Source organism: Camelina sativa, chromosome 16, assembly GCF_030686135.1.
Source record: "Camelina sativa cultivar CO46 ecotype springtype chromosome 16, ASM3068613v1".
Lineage (NCBI taxonomy): Eukaryota > Viridiplantae > Streptophyta > Magnoliopsida > Brassicales > Brassicaceae > Camelina > Camelina sativa.
This window is the reverse complement of record NC_141895.1, coordinates 30,767,796-30,782,232: the sequence shown is the minus strand read 5'-3', so window position 1 is coordinate 30,782,232 and position 14,437 is coordinate 30,767,796. Positions and strand designations below refer to the sequence as shown.

The window sequence follows — 14,437 nt, the reverse complement described above, 5'->3', positions numbered from 1 at the left end:
ATAAATATGAGTAGTTATTAAAAAAAAACGTTTTTTTTTTTGATTTAATGTTAAATTTTATTCAAAAGAGAGAAAGAAAAAAACGTTTTACATAGCTTGTGTGTTACTTTTCAAAAATAAATACAAGGAAAACTGGTGCCAAACCAATAGTCTCAGTTGAGTCTAGTTGAGTCTAGCTACGAACCAGGGTTGAAGAAGGTAACCTCCACTGATGGTGAGAAGGCGATTCCGAACGTTCTTAAGAAAAACATTTTTAAAAGATGAATATCTCAAAAGTAGGTAAAATGCTTATCAATCTCTATCAAAAAAAAAAAAAGAACAACATGACAAATGTATCCTTAAACTTGGCCAATAAACCTTATAAATTTCTATTTACTTTTTTTTTCATATTTTCTACATTTTAAACTCTTTAGATTTAAATCTTCTAACTCCTAACTCTCTAGATTTCAAATTTCTAGTTTTTTTTTTCCTTCAGAAATATCAAAATTCAAGTTTGTCTTTATTAGAGAGTTTATTGATTTTAATTGGTGACAGCTAAACACTACTATTGTAAAATTAAATCACATTACCTATGCCAGTCTTCCCTTTTTTGTGTAAATGCTTCAATAATAATTTTTCCCCTTTTTGGTTATTTTTCTAACAAAGTAGCTACCACAGTTTTGTATAGTAGTAGTATTATCTACAAAATTAAATTATAAGGAGCCAAAAACTACTGTAAATCTGTAATTATTGTTTGCATAATTATTTATTTCACCAAAACTGAAAAGGTCGCTTTATTATCAGTTGGGTATGGGATAAAAGCAAAGTAAATACTTTAAGACCCAAATATATATAAAAGTCAAGCCACCGTGCAATACAAGTTGAAATTTTGTTGTAAGTTTTAAAATTCATTAATCTATATAAAAAAAAAATAAGGAGTTGAAATTATTATAGTATTACTTAGATTAGCCCCACACCTAATGTAGTGCACACGAGAAACCTAAAAACTAAAAGAGAGATAGATTCGATTCTTCTCACACCACACGTGCGCTTCTGTGTCACCTTTCTCTTTGCAGTTTCCTCATTTTCCTGTTTTTCTAATTGAAAATATCTTGAAACTCTTTTTCCCTTCAAAAAAAATATCTTCTTTTCGTATTAAGAATAGCTTAATTTACTAATCTCGTCAAAAACGACGAAATAATTTGACAAACAAAGTTCCATAAAAAAAAATGAAAAATCTTAAAGTTGGATTAGTAGATAAATTAATATTTTCAAAACAAAATAAAAAAAAATAGTCAAATTCTTTGCAAGTTTAGTAATGGACGAATCTACCCTTAACGATGGAATACATTTACGAAGAAAGAGTAAATAGTGGCACACCTTTGTCTTTGTCTTTGCCGTGTTTTGACCTCAAACCTTCGTCTTGACACACACGAACACACATATATATATATACATATGAAGGAGATACCATAATAATTCCCAGAAATTTCGGGTTTACGTGTCGCTATTATTTGTAAATGTTTTTTCTTCTTTCTGATTTTGATTGTTGAAGAAGAAGAAGTTTTGTGTGATTTATTTACTTGAGAAAAATTCGAAAGCTCTGTTTTGTTATAGAAAAAAAAAAAAAAAAAAAAAAAAACAGAGAGAAAAAAGATGAGAAGCGGTGCTAGTGGTGGAAACAACGTGTTGGATACTATAAACGCAGCTGCTTCTGCTATCGCTTCCTCTGACGATCGTCTTCATCAATCTTCTCCGATTCATGTGAGTCTTCTCTTCTCTTACGCATTAGATCGAACACTTTGTATGCAAAAATCGATTACTATGGAAAATAATCAGACTAGATTTTTATAGAACCTAATTTTAAGTTTCTGTGATTTACGAATTCTCGAATCTTGATTTTGAATTTTTTTTTTTTTTTTTTTTTTGGGAAAACAGAAGAAGAGAAAATGGTGGAATCGATGGAGTCTGTTGAAATGTTTCAGATCTTCGAGACAAAGAAACCGAATAGGAAACTCGGTTCTTGTTCCTGAACCGGTATCAATCTCTTCAAATTCGACGTCTAATTCCGGTTATCGTTCGGTTATCACAACACTTCCTTTTATAGCACCACCTTCATCTCCAGCTTCGTTTTTCCAATCAGAGCCACCTTCAGCTACACAATCACCTGTTGGAATCGTCTCTTTTAGTCCTTTGCCTTGTAACAACCGTCCTTCGATCTTCGCCATTGGACCTTACGCTCACGAACCTCAATTAGTTTCTCCTCCGGTTTTCTCAACTTACACTACTGAACCATCTTCAGCTCCCATCACACCTCCTCTTCTTGATGACTCATCTATCTACTTAACCACTACAACACCTTCTTCACCGGAAGTGCCTTTCGCTCAGCTGTTTAACTCCAACCATCAAGACTGTCATAATAAGTTCCCAATGTCGTCTAGTTATGAGTTTCAGTTTTATCAACTTCCTCCTGGTAGTCCACTTGTTGGTCAGCTTATTTCCCCTAGCTCTGTTGTGTCCGGTTCTGGTCCAACTTCTCCTTTCCCCGATGGAGAAACCGCGCTGTTCCCTCACTTCCAAGTCTCTGATCCTCCAATGCTGTTGAGTCCTGGTACATTGCATTGTCCAAAGAAGACTGTTACAAAAGAGCAGAAGATTGTGAGACCGCATAAACCGGTTTCGTTCGATCTTGATGCGGATCATGTCATTAGATGCGTGGATCAGAAGCTAAGAACAACGTTCCCTGAAGCATCATCTACATCATCATCGGATCCAGAAGCAATGAATCATTCGTCTCTCGGGTCGAACAAGGAGTTCAATTTCGGCACGGATGAGAAACATATGACCGTTGATGAACATAGATCTTCGCCGAAGAACAGCAACGATTGGTCTTTCTTCCCTGTGATGCAGTCAGGTACACTTAGCTAACCTTCATCTGAGGATTTTAGTTATTATATAGATTCTAAAAATTTTAGAAATCCGATTCGGACACACAAAGAACTTGGTCAGGATTCAAGAACGAAAACTTAACTAGTAATCTTATTTAGTTTCGTTTGATTTTACATTAGTACGTATGATGTTTCTCTACTATATAGAATTTTTTAGATGGTTCTGTTCTGGTCTCTCTTTTGGTTTTGTAATAAATATTTGGCGTTGTTATGTTCGTTGTTGTATATGGCTTGTCTCTATGTAGTTTTTGTTTTTGTTTTTGTGCATACACATTTGATCGCATTTGTAAATAACATTTAATCTTTTTTCTTCAGAGAAATTCCAATAATTCTATAGATATGACAGTTTTAGACTTCTAGTTCTGTACTTCTGTTTTTTTAAAAAAATGAAAATTCGCAGTCCGAAGAACTCAATAATAACAATTTAGCTATATTGATGCTGTCGAAAATAAAATAAAAGTTATCTATATTGATAAAAATCAAAATATAAATTTGACTTTTTTTTTTTTGGACAAATTTTTTTCAGTTTTGACTAATATCTAATTATGTACTTATAAGTGATTTGTATCCCTTGTATCTAAAATTTTAGAATCTAATTATGTACTAATCCCTAGATACAAGGGAAACACCAAAAACCGAAACTCAATCAAGGCCTTCCTATTCGTTTTTTTTATTCTCTTAAAGCCTTGACTTATGCTCTCAAGTCTCATATAACCAACCAACTTGAAGCACACACGTTAAAAATAAGAAAACAAACTCTTTCGTCGCCATGAAACTCAAGGGACGAGAATGTAACGGTACAAGTGATCATTATTCAGATTCGATCCCTGATGATATGACGTTGGAGATTCTTGGTAGATTGCCCGGCAAATCTCTTATGAAGTTCCAATTCTTATCTAAATTGTGGTTTTCGATCATCCGAAGTCAAAGATTCATCGATTCCTTCTTCTCTAGGTCTTTGAGTCGAGGTCCACGCCTACTAATCACTTTCAAGAACGGTGAATTCATCAGTGGAAATACTGAGAAGCGTTTGTTCTTCTTCTCAGCTTCAAGAGAGGGGGAGCAAAAGTCTTCTTCAACTTTGGTAGCTAATCTCGACATGACAATAGCTTCCACGTTTAATTATTTCTACACACGAGGTACTTTGGTTCATGGCTTTATATGTTGCTCACATCAAGGTCGGTTCTTGATATGTAACCCTACCACGAGACAAATTGTAACATTACCAGAACCTGGAGATAATAATAAGTTAACTTTTAAATACTTGGGATACGATCCGGTGGGTGATCAATACAAAGCATTGTGCATGATGTTTTCTCGGGGTGATTTTGGTGATCTAGAGCACAAGGTTTTAACACTAAGAAGAGGTGATACTAAAAACCTTTCATGGCGGGAAATCAAAGACAATTAATACCGAGCCTTATTGTCCTTCAACGAAAGGAATATGCATCGACGGAATTGTCTATTACGGTGCTATAAGACCAAATAATAGGGATAAGGTTATAGTTTGTTTTGATGTTAGGTTTGAGAAGATTAGTTTGATCAATCCACCTTTGATTAAGGAAAAGTGGGACCATGGTGCAGACTTGATGAACTACAAAGGGAAGTTAACCTTTGTTGACACAGCCGATTTTTATAATAACCCCATGATTAGATTATGGATACTAGACAATGTTGAAAAACATGAATGGTCAAAGATAACATGTCAGTTTTGGTGGTCGCCTTGGTTTTGTCCTAGTAAGATACGTTCGTATTCCTTCATAGGCAGCAATAAAACAGGCGAGATCATTCTGGCTCCACAATTGTTGTCAAGCAAACTTGAACCTTTCTACATTCTCTATTATAATGTAACAAGCCAAGGCATCAGAAGGGTTACGCTTGAAGGAATTGCAGATAATGAAGAGTTCAGGCGTCGTTATGGAATTGGAAAGAATGGTGATTGTCGTGTTTATATGGCATCAGAACACTTTGAAGATATTACCTTTCTTTAAATTTTTTTTTTCTTTGCTGATCTCTCTAATACAAGAGCATGAAGAAATTTGTTTTTTCTTTTATTTTTTACGAGTTTTGATTTTTAGACACCATGCAAATCTAGTATAATCGCAATTACTTTATATGTTTTAAGAAAAATCTACATCACAAAACTTAAACAAAGTCACTCTTTAAATTAAACACACACAAACCTATAAATTTTTCTTTCATCTAACCGTTGAATCCGTTTTCCCTCATCTTCTCAAGGATAGATGTGCCCACACTGTCCCATTGTATATCGCACACAGTTGAAAGTGAGAATGAAGCTTCTAATGTGTTTCTTGTTTAGGTACATTGTTTAGCTTTAAAGTATGAAGATATTTGATATTTTGTGTATTGTGTTGTGACTATATATAGGTTTGTTTTAAACCAAAAAAAAAAAAAATTGTTAGAGGCAATAAAAAGTGAGATTTATAGCAGAAAGGTAGGTAGTGAAACTGTGAAAGTTTCTTCTTATTTGTCATCTTAAATTCAACCATGACATGCAAGAAAACTCAAGACAGTTAATATCATCTTTTATCACCAAATCGATAAACCGGTCAGGTTTATACGCACTTTTGGTTCAAATAATCCCACCTAAACCAGTATGCAATTGGAGAGTTAATAAACCAGAGTCAACAATCCCCTAAAACCTAACTAAACCTTGTAGGTTTAACTCTCGTTACCTTATTAGGAGGAGGATAATATTTAGTTTTAAAGGCTCCCATATCTCTTTCTTTTTTTACAGCAAATTTCCTTATTTCTTTTGTATAGTAGATTTAGAAAAGGTTTATAAATATGCCGGTTTATGGGTGCAGGGTCATATCAAAGTCGCCTTTGTCTCCACGAGTAACAAAGGCTAAGAAAAGAAAAGTGTCCTTTTTTTCTCAAGAGATATGGATCTGGATCATAAGCAGACGAGTTTTACGTTTGAGATGGATAACTTCTCCGAGAAGGAATCTGTGATTAGAACACAAAACTTTTTAAGCGGCGGTTGCGAATGGTAAAAGGAAAAATATTATGTGTTTTTGATTTTTAACTCATCGTTAATTAGATTCAACATATACAACGTAACTAAGAAAGCAGATGGACTTGGAATCAAAAAGTTACAACTCTTACAACTTTGAATATTCAAAAACTTAAGATTTGACATCCAAGATTTCTAACCTAAGAACGAATAGACTACCCTAATCTCCTCTTATATAATATTGATCTCCGACTTCGAAGAAAAATCTTTTGAATATATGTTTTTGCTTGAACGGCTAACCCTAGCAAACTCCTCTTGAATCGTTTTTATATTCGTCGTGTAATTAAGAGGATCCTCTAGGTTAGTCTTGTTTGATCCGTAAGCCTTTGAATCTTCATTCCAGTATCTTCAGCATATATTTTCTTCCTTCATTTGAATATATGTGCTTCTTTCAGGTATGTTAAGGTTCATCCCAAAGGAGATCACATTGATGATCACTTGTCTATGTACCTCTGCGTTGCTGATCCTGAATCACTCCGGTTTGGATGGAAAAGAAGAGCTGCTTTTTCCATCGCCCTACTGAATCAATCAGGCCAAGAGCTCTACAGAAAAGATGGCAATTTACTACTACTTCAATCTTATATATCTTGTATGATATATTATTGTTGAAGAAATTATAAAATTAATTATAATCTTTCTGGTTTTGTCTTACTACAGAACCGTTTGACCAATTGTTCTGCGCTGAGATCTCACAAATGGGTTGGCCAAAGGCCTTGCCTCTTGAAAAACTTCACGAAAAAGGCTTTTTGGAGAATAATAAACTCATCTTGAATGTCCAAGTTAAAGTAGCTCAAGTTGATGATGAAGGATCTGTAACTGGGAATGAGATGTTATATGTCAACGGTTTCCAAGTTCTTTGTTCTCAGGTAGATATGGTTACAACTTGTAACTTACAAGGTTTATTATTTTCGACTCTGGTACATATTTATCTCGTCTACAGGTGACTTCAGTGAGTTGGATTTTCGTGGAACACCCAAACGTTGCAGTGCATTTCAAACCAAAGAACCAACTACTGAAGACAGCATACATGAATATCCTCCTCGGTCTAATCGAGACACTGAAGAAGCCTCTGCATAGCATCACTGACACTGAGCTAAACAACGCTCAGAGCGATTTTATCGAGCTAACAGAAGCGGGTTTCAACCTAGACTGGTTGAAGATAAAGCTTGATGAGGTTTGCATAGAGAGGAAGACCGCAAATACTGATGGTTCTCGAGTCCAAGAACTCATAAAACTCATCAAGAATCTCAAAGTTGAACTTAACCAGGAGCAAATTTTATCATTGGAGCATACAGTGTCGAATCTCAAAGATGAGCATAACAAGAACAATATTGTCAAAACACTCTAAACTTCCAGTATGTTTCTTTTTTATTTTGTGTGAACAATATTCAAATTCTTATTTTAGTAAAATTTAGGTGAAACCAATTAATTTGAAATTATTTGACCCTATATACAGTAGCATGCACCGAGTTAAGTCAGTTTTCCATTTCGTTTTGGAAACGACTTAGCTGATTTCCTAATAAATGATTTCTTCAGCATTGATCTTTCCTTTGTAATAAAGAGTTATATAACTTGAACTTCAAGCATAGTACACTTTAACAACTAAAAAACGAACTCTTTATATAGTCGCCATGAACCGCAAGAGGCACAAGTTATATCACTTTGATCAGATCCTGATGATCTGACGGATGGAGCTTCTCAGTACGTACGGAACAATCGATTTAAGGCTCATTGTTCTATATGCTGTCAATTTAATCTCAAGTATCCATACTAATTACTTGTTCTTAAACATCAAGATTAGTGAACGACAATTAATTTAAGTATTTTTTACAGCGATGACAAAGTTAATTAATCAGCAAAAAGCACAAAGGTTAAATATGTCGGATAATGTGAAAGACAGATGTATAAAGATTGAAAAAGAAACAAGGACCCCCACTTTTAAACCCAATTAATGCCGTATTTTTTAAGTTGAAGTGCCGCTTTCGTTAAGTCTCAATAGTCAATAGTATTGTTATCTATCATTTTTTTTTTTGTCAACTGTTATCTATCATTCATAGCCAACAAAAATATAGTATATGATTTAGAGCATTTACTAATTTTATGTCAATTGGATTATACTGTAACGTGACTTTTTATGATTATATATATATGGTGCTGTTTTACAAATTTACTGCATTTCTTTTCTTCAAAATATTACAATTTAAACGTGTTTTGTTTATAACATTTTAGAATGGAGTCATGAAGTCTAGTAAACGAGTACATTGAACTTTTAATTATTGTCAATTATCAAAACACGAAGTTTTGTTTTATTAACCTTTTTTCTCAATTATTGTGTTCTTGTGGAGGAAATGTTATAGGTCGACAGAATTTATCCGGATTACGCGTGGGAATTATATTTTGCCAAAAAACAAAAGTAGGAATTATATGATATATCATATATGTATCATATTATTGCTATTTTTATTTGTTATTATATTATTTAGTCATAAAGATTTTTTTGGCTCACCAACTTAAGTGGCACTCTAATGGCATTGGCCCCTTAAGATGTAGGTTACCATTAATTTATGTTGACATATTATAGTTGTCACTGATGTATCTTTTTATAAGTATATATATTTCTCACAATTGTCAATACATATGGTTATAAGTTATAACTTATAACTTATGAAAAAATGTCAACTTGTCCCATCAACAACATATGTCTCATCCAACACACTGGACATGATATCATAAGCACTTGAAACTGTTAATCTAGTAGCTAGCTTACAAACTCAAATTTAACTCATTGATCAGAAAGATGATTATAAGTTTCAATTGGAAAGCAAGCTATGAGTAAATATAAAAGATTAATTACTAGTGAACTTACTCTATTATACATTATAATAGACCGATTGATTGAAGGATAAAGTACTAGCTTGTTCCTTAAAACAATTTTCGCCTGAACAAAATCATGTGTTTAATTAGGAAGATGATTATGGAGACAAAGTCATAAATGAAGAAATTAAAACGCTGATACAGTGTAGGTGAATTAATATGTATACAATATTAGATTATAATAAACACACAATGATCACAAACATATAACACTACACAACACAAACACATGACATGCATTGCAAGTTGCAACTATACGTCAACATTTTTGGTTGGGAAGAATTATCAACAACAAACTTTAATTGCCTTATTAATTGCTCATACTTTTTTAGATTTCTTTTCACATTTCATTTTATAAAAAAAGTCTATAAAACAATTAATACGATTATATCCTCACCGTCCATTCGACACACACTTGTTCTCTTTTTATATATTCTCTGCTCTCACCTCAACTCCACACACTAAAATATCAAAAGTTAAAATATCACTAAAATGGATGGGTCGATGGCTGTGATCATCCTTACCGTCATCGTAACCTACCTTATATGGTTCGTTTCTATACGCCGTTCATGCAAAGGTCCACGTGTCTGGCCTTTACTGGGCAGTCTTCCCGCACTCATCACGAACGCTCACCGCATGCACGACTTCATCGCCGATAACCTCCGCAAGTGCGGCGGCACGTACCAGACGTGCATATTCCCGATCCCGTTCTTGGCTAAGAAACAAGGTCACGTGACTGTCACGTGTGACCCCAAGAATTTGGAGCATATACTAAAAACCCGGTTCGATAACTACCCCAAGGGTCCTAGCTGGCATTCGGTCTTCCACGATCTGTTAGGAGATGGTATCTTTAATTCGGATGGCGACACGTGGAGATTTCAACGGAAGACCGCCGCATTGGAATTCACCACCCGTACGCTTCGCCAAGCCATGGCTCGTTGGGTTGATCGAGCCATCAAGAACCGTCTCGTGCCGATTCTCGAATCATCTATGAGTCGAGCCGAGCCGATCGATCTCCAAGACGTTCTTTTACGGCTCACTTTCGATAACATTTGCGGCTTAACGTTCGGCAAAGATCCGCGAACGCTCTCTCTAGAGTTTCCTGAGAATGGATTCGCGGTGGCTTTTGATGGAGCCACTGAAGCCACACTCCAACGGTTTATCATGCCGGAGTTTGTTTGGAAGATAAGAAAATGGCTTCGGCTCGGCTTGGAGGATGATATGAGCCGAAGCATCAGCCACATAGATGATTACTTATCGGAGATCATTAATACACGTAAGCTCGAGTTGCTGAGTAAGCAACAAGATGGATCAAACCATGATGATCTACTGTCACGGTTCATGAAGAAAAAGGAATCCTACTCGGATAAGTATCTTAAATTCGTGGCGCTCAATTTTATCCTAGCCGGAAGGGACACATCATCGGTTGCTATGAGTTGGTTCTTCTGGTTGGTCAGTCTTAACCCACGAGTCGAAGAAAAAATCATAAATGAGATCTGCACCGTTTTGATCAAGACGCGTGGCACCAATGTGTCGAAGATGACCGACGAGCCGTTGACTTTCGAGGAAATTGACCAGATGATTTACTTAAAAGCGGCATTGTCCGAAACACTAAGGCTATATCCATCGGTACCGGAAGATTCAAAATTCGTTGTTGCCAACGATGTTTTACCAGACGGAACATTTGTTCCATCGGGATCTAACGTTACATATTCGATATACTCGGTCGGGCGTATGAAATTTATTTGGGGTGAAGATTGTCTCGAGTTTAAACCGGAAAGATGGTTAGACGAAAACCGGGAAGATATATGCAACCAATACAAATTTGTAGCGTTCAATGCTGGTCCACGGATTTGTCTAGGCAAAGACCTAGCTTATTTGCAGATGAAATCGATTACTGCTTCGATTTTGCTCCGGCATCGGCTTACGGTAGCTTCAGGACACCGAGTCGAGCAGAAGATGTCGTTGACGTTGTTCATGAAGTACGGTCTTAAAATGGATGTGCATAAAAGAGATTTGACTTCGACGGTGGAGAAAATGGTGAATGAGATGAGTACATACGGTGAAGTTAAGTCGGTAGCTGGTGTGGCATAAGTAACGTGGACGATGGTGCTGATTTATAGTAACTTTATTATTGTTGTAAGCAAATGAAAACACGTATATTTGTGATTCTTGTTTATTGTTTTATATATATTGATAATAAAACTGTCTTACATCTTTTTCTTTCTTAAAATACGAACATGATGATAAACTCCTAGAACGTTCTTGAAATATATAACACACAATTAAAAAGTTCAATTTTGTTATTAAAAAGACTAAACAGCGGATAGAATTGATCTGGGGAAATACTAAATAAATCAATGGTGACGGTTAGGTGCGTTACTTAAATTAAGTGGGATATTTAAAGAGTTGTTAATTGCAATCTCTATAAAACATTATTATATATATATATACTGTAAGTAAAGCGTTACTAATTATATGTGCTTTGTGTATTTCAGGAGAACATGTCATAAAGTTGACTGATCTGTGATTTGGTTTTTAACCAAAAACGTGTTTTATAATTCATTTTGAATGATCGAGCAGACAAATTTCTAGTTCCTTTTGGTTCAAATAAACTGACTTGATTTGGTTTCTTAGTTTTGAATTTGTTTCTTTCTTATACAAACCGGAATTCTAACTAAAACTGAATTTTGTGTGGTATATATATCTTTAAAATAATTCTAATGTTGTTAAATATTAATACGTTGAATAACTAACCGGATGTATGATTTCTTCTTTTTGGTCTAATATTTTGGTTTCAATAAATTTAACAACTTTTCAGGTATTATAATTTTTTAACATTTAATTAAATTTTAAATGTTCTTATTGAATAATATTTGAAGTAGAAAATGTTTAAAAATTCATGTAAACCGTTTTGATTTAACAAAGATTATCTTAAAAAATGAATGTTAAATTTTGTTTAATGTGATGATAAATCGATCTTGGCATTTTTTCTATTTTTTTTTGTCAATAAAGTACAAGATCAGTTCAATCGAACCAAATAGAAAAAAAATCGTTTACATAGGTAATTAAATGCAAAATGATATTTTCTAATTCGCTTAATACAAAATTGAAAGTGTTATAATTATAATTTATTTTGGTTACTCATGATGTAAATTTAGATACTTAAACTTTGTTTTTTTTTATTGTTGTGATTTATTATTTAATACAAATTATGAGAATTATTACATAAACGATTCTACCATTGACAATTCTTTCTGATCCTATTACATCTACCACATACTACAAACTATAAAAGTATTATTAATTAACTTTTGATAAAACCATTAGACAAAAAACTTCTAGAGATTAAAAAAACTCATGTTGTTTTCTTTACCAACAATTAATAAAAGATAATCTAAGAACATAACACAACTTTCTAGAAAACCAAATTATTATCCTCCACTGGTCTAATATAGTTGTAGACATCTCCAAACTCCATCTGACGCATGTAATCATGCTGATTAGCTGCACCTACATCCATATTAAAGACCAGCATGGGTAACAACAACAAATCACTACTAAGCATTCAGATCTATACAGATTTTTGTTGTTGTAGATGACCATAAAGAGGTTCTTTAGATAGATATGTGAAAATAATAAGTGTATCTAATGTTGAAAGTAAGCAAACTAATGTGGTAAATGCATCAAATGTTAAAAGAAGAATTCATTTAGAAGAATTCACTTTCATCTAATGTTGAAAGTCAAATGTTTTGTATTTATTACTTACTAATTTTTCTTGTAGTATAAGTATAAATTACTAGTTTTTTTGTCTCAAGGTTCGAGGTCAAACTGGAAGAAAACGCATAAGGTCAACGGTGCCAAGCAATGAAACCACCCAATTTGAATGTTCTAAGTTAAGATGCTCGTCCAAACACGTGAATATGACATTGACATGCAATGGTTTTATACATTAGTTACATATATTAGACGTCCGAACTCCCAAGTAGCATCACATAATAATAATTCACACTCTTCCACATTAACGGTTTTAGAATTTTTAGTGTATAGCAGTATCAAAAAGTGATCAAGATCATCTAGTTTAAATATTGTCGTTGCATCATCTGTCCGAGTTAAATATGTAAAATACTATAGTTTATAATCCAACTATATCTAATTTTTTTATCATTACATATTTTAATGTTAATAATTATATATGATTGTTGTAAAATAATAAATTAATATTGACTAAATTTGTGGTTTCGGACACAGACCATTCCGCACAGCACGAAACGGTTTTAATAAAAACAAAAATATAACAGACTAAAACTCTAATAGAACTAATTTGTAGTTTTAAATAGAGACCATTCCACACAGCGCGAAACGGTCTTAATAATAATTAAATACGGCACAAAAATATAGAATAATCATTCTTTTAAAATATTTAAATGATTATTATCTCATAAATAATAAATACAAAAAATCAAGAAAGATATATTGTAAAATAAGGTTTTTTCAAGTTTCCTCTAATTATATATAATCGATTACAATGTAATTTATGTTATATATCTAAGTAAATACATGATCATAATCAATAGGAAAAAATCATGATAGAGCTGAACATCTTTTTAAAAAAAGGTTTAGGTATATAACAATATAAGAAAATGTAAAAGATCAAGATTTCTTATTTTAATTTGGTCATTACATCATATTTATGAGTTAAATACATAAAAGCTATAATTTGTAATGTACCTATATTTTTATTATTATCACATGATTAAAAGTTAATAATTAGTAACGACTAAATCTATGCTTTTAAAACCGTTCCGCAATGGGTGGAGCGAATTTAACAATATCAAAAAATAAAATATTAATCAGGTGTGACAGAAAAACACAAAACAAACATTTTTATTTTTTTAAATGATCATTTTCATAACTAATAAATTAAAAATTAAGAAAAATGTATTATTGTAAATAAGGTATTTTCTCGGTTACCCCTAATTATATATCATCACTTACAATGTGTCGTCAGTACTAATCATATCTTTTTATACGTTATGTATGATAAAATTAATACATAGAAAAAAACACGATATAGAGCTGCCTATCTTCAAAGGAAAAAATAAATAAAAGATATATTGTGTATAATCATTGAATGACGAACAGTTAAAAATTTAGGTTTGGATACAATATACTATTTTTTGAAACTATAGTATTCGAACAGAATCATATCTTCAAATACTTTGATATTGTATTCTCCTAATATAATCTTCACAAATCTGTTGGTGCATGCATAAAAAAAAAATGTTTTTGTATATTACGTGTTTATACACGCACCTTATTTGTTTAAGTGAGAGTATCATTGGGATGTTATACTACATTTTGATTATGTGCTTTTTTAACATTGACAAATCAATAACAACGCGTCTCACAAAAATAGCCTAACGTGTGACATCATTATCTCTCAATCTAACCGTTAAGATCGATTAGGTGACGTGTTAGTAGAGAACACATGATGCATCCCCTCTTGTCACTTAACTAATTTTTCTTCTTCTTCTTCTTCTAATTCTCAAGTTTCACTTCTTGATTAAATGATGCAATTAGCAAAAAGTGATAATTT

The 14,437-nt window shown here is 33.1% G+C and overlaps 3 protein-coding genes and 1 pseudogene across 3 annotated transcripts; all 4 read left to right on the top strand.

Annotated features, from left to right (window-relative positions):
* The first annotated feature begins 1,350 nt into the window (after nt 1–1,350).
* On the top strand, nt 1,351–3,265 carry LOC104753041 (uncharacterized protein At1g76660-like). The gene is made up of 2 exons (XM_010475319.2): nt 1,351–1,743; nt 1,918–3,265. The coding sequence occupies exons 1-2, from the start codon at nt 1,636–1,638 to the stop codon at nt 2,905–2,907; spliced, it is 1,098 nt and encodes a 365-aa protein (XP_010473621.1). The 5' UTR covers nt 1,351–1,635; the 3' UTR covers nt 2,908–3,265.
* Nucleotides 3,266–3,696: 431 nt separating this feature from the next.
* On the top strand, nt 3,697–4,918 carry LOC147926131 (F-box protein At1g30790 pseudogene; annotated as a pseudogene).
* An 857-nt stretch (nt 4,919–5,775) lies between these two features.
* Nucleotides 5,776–7,550, top strand: LOC104754166 (MATH domain and coiled-coil domain-containing protein At2g42470-like). The gene is made up of 4 exons (XM_010476306.2): nt 5,776–5,940; nt 6,360–6,520; nt 6,622–6,830; nt 6,905–7,550. The coding sequence occupies exons 1-4, from the start codon at nt 5,834–5,836 to the stop codon at nt 7,310–7,312; spliced, it is 885 nt and encodes a 294-aa protein (XP_010474608.2). The 5' UTR covers nt 5,776–5,833; the 3' UTR covers nt 7,313–7,550.
* A 1,581-nt stretch (nt 7,551–9,131) lies between these two features.
* Nucleotides 9,132–11,055, top strand: LOC104753040 (cytochrome P450 86A7). The gene has a single exon (XM_010475318.2). It carries the CDS (start codon nt 9,331–9,333, stop codon nt 10,930–10,932), a length of 1,602 nt encoding a protein of 533 aa, XP_010473620.1. The 5' UTR covers nt 9,132–9,330; the 3' UTR covers nt 10,933–11,055.
* The last annotated feature ends 3,382 nt before the right edge of the window (nt 11,056–14,437 follow it).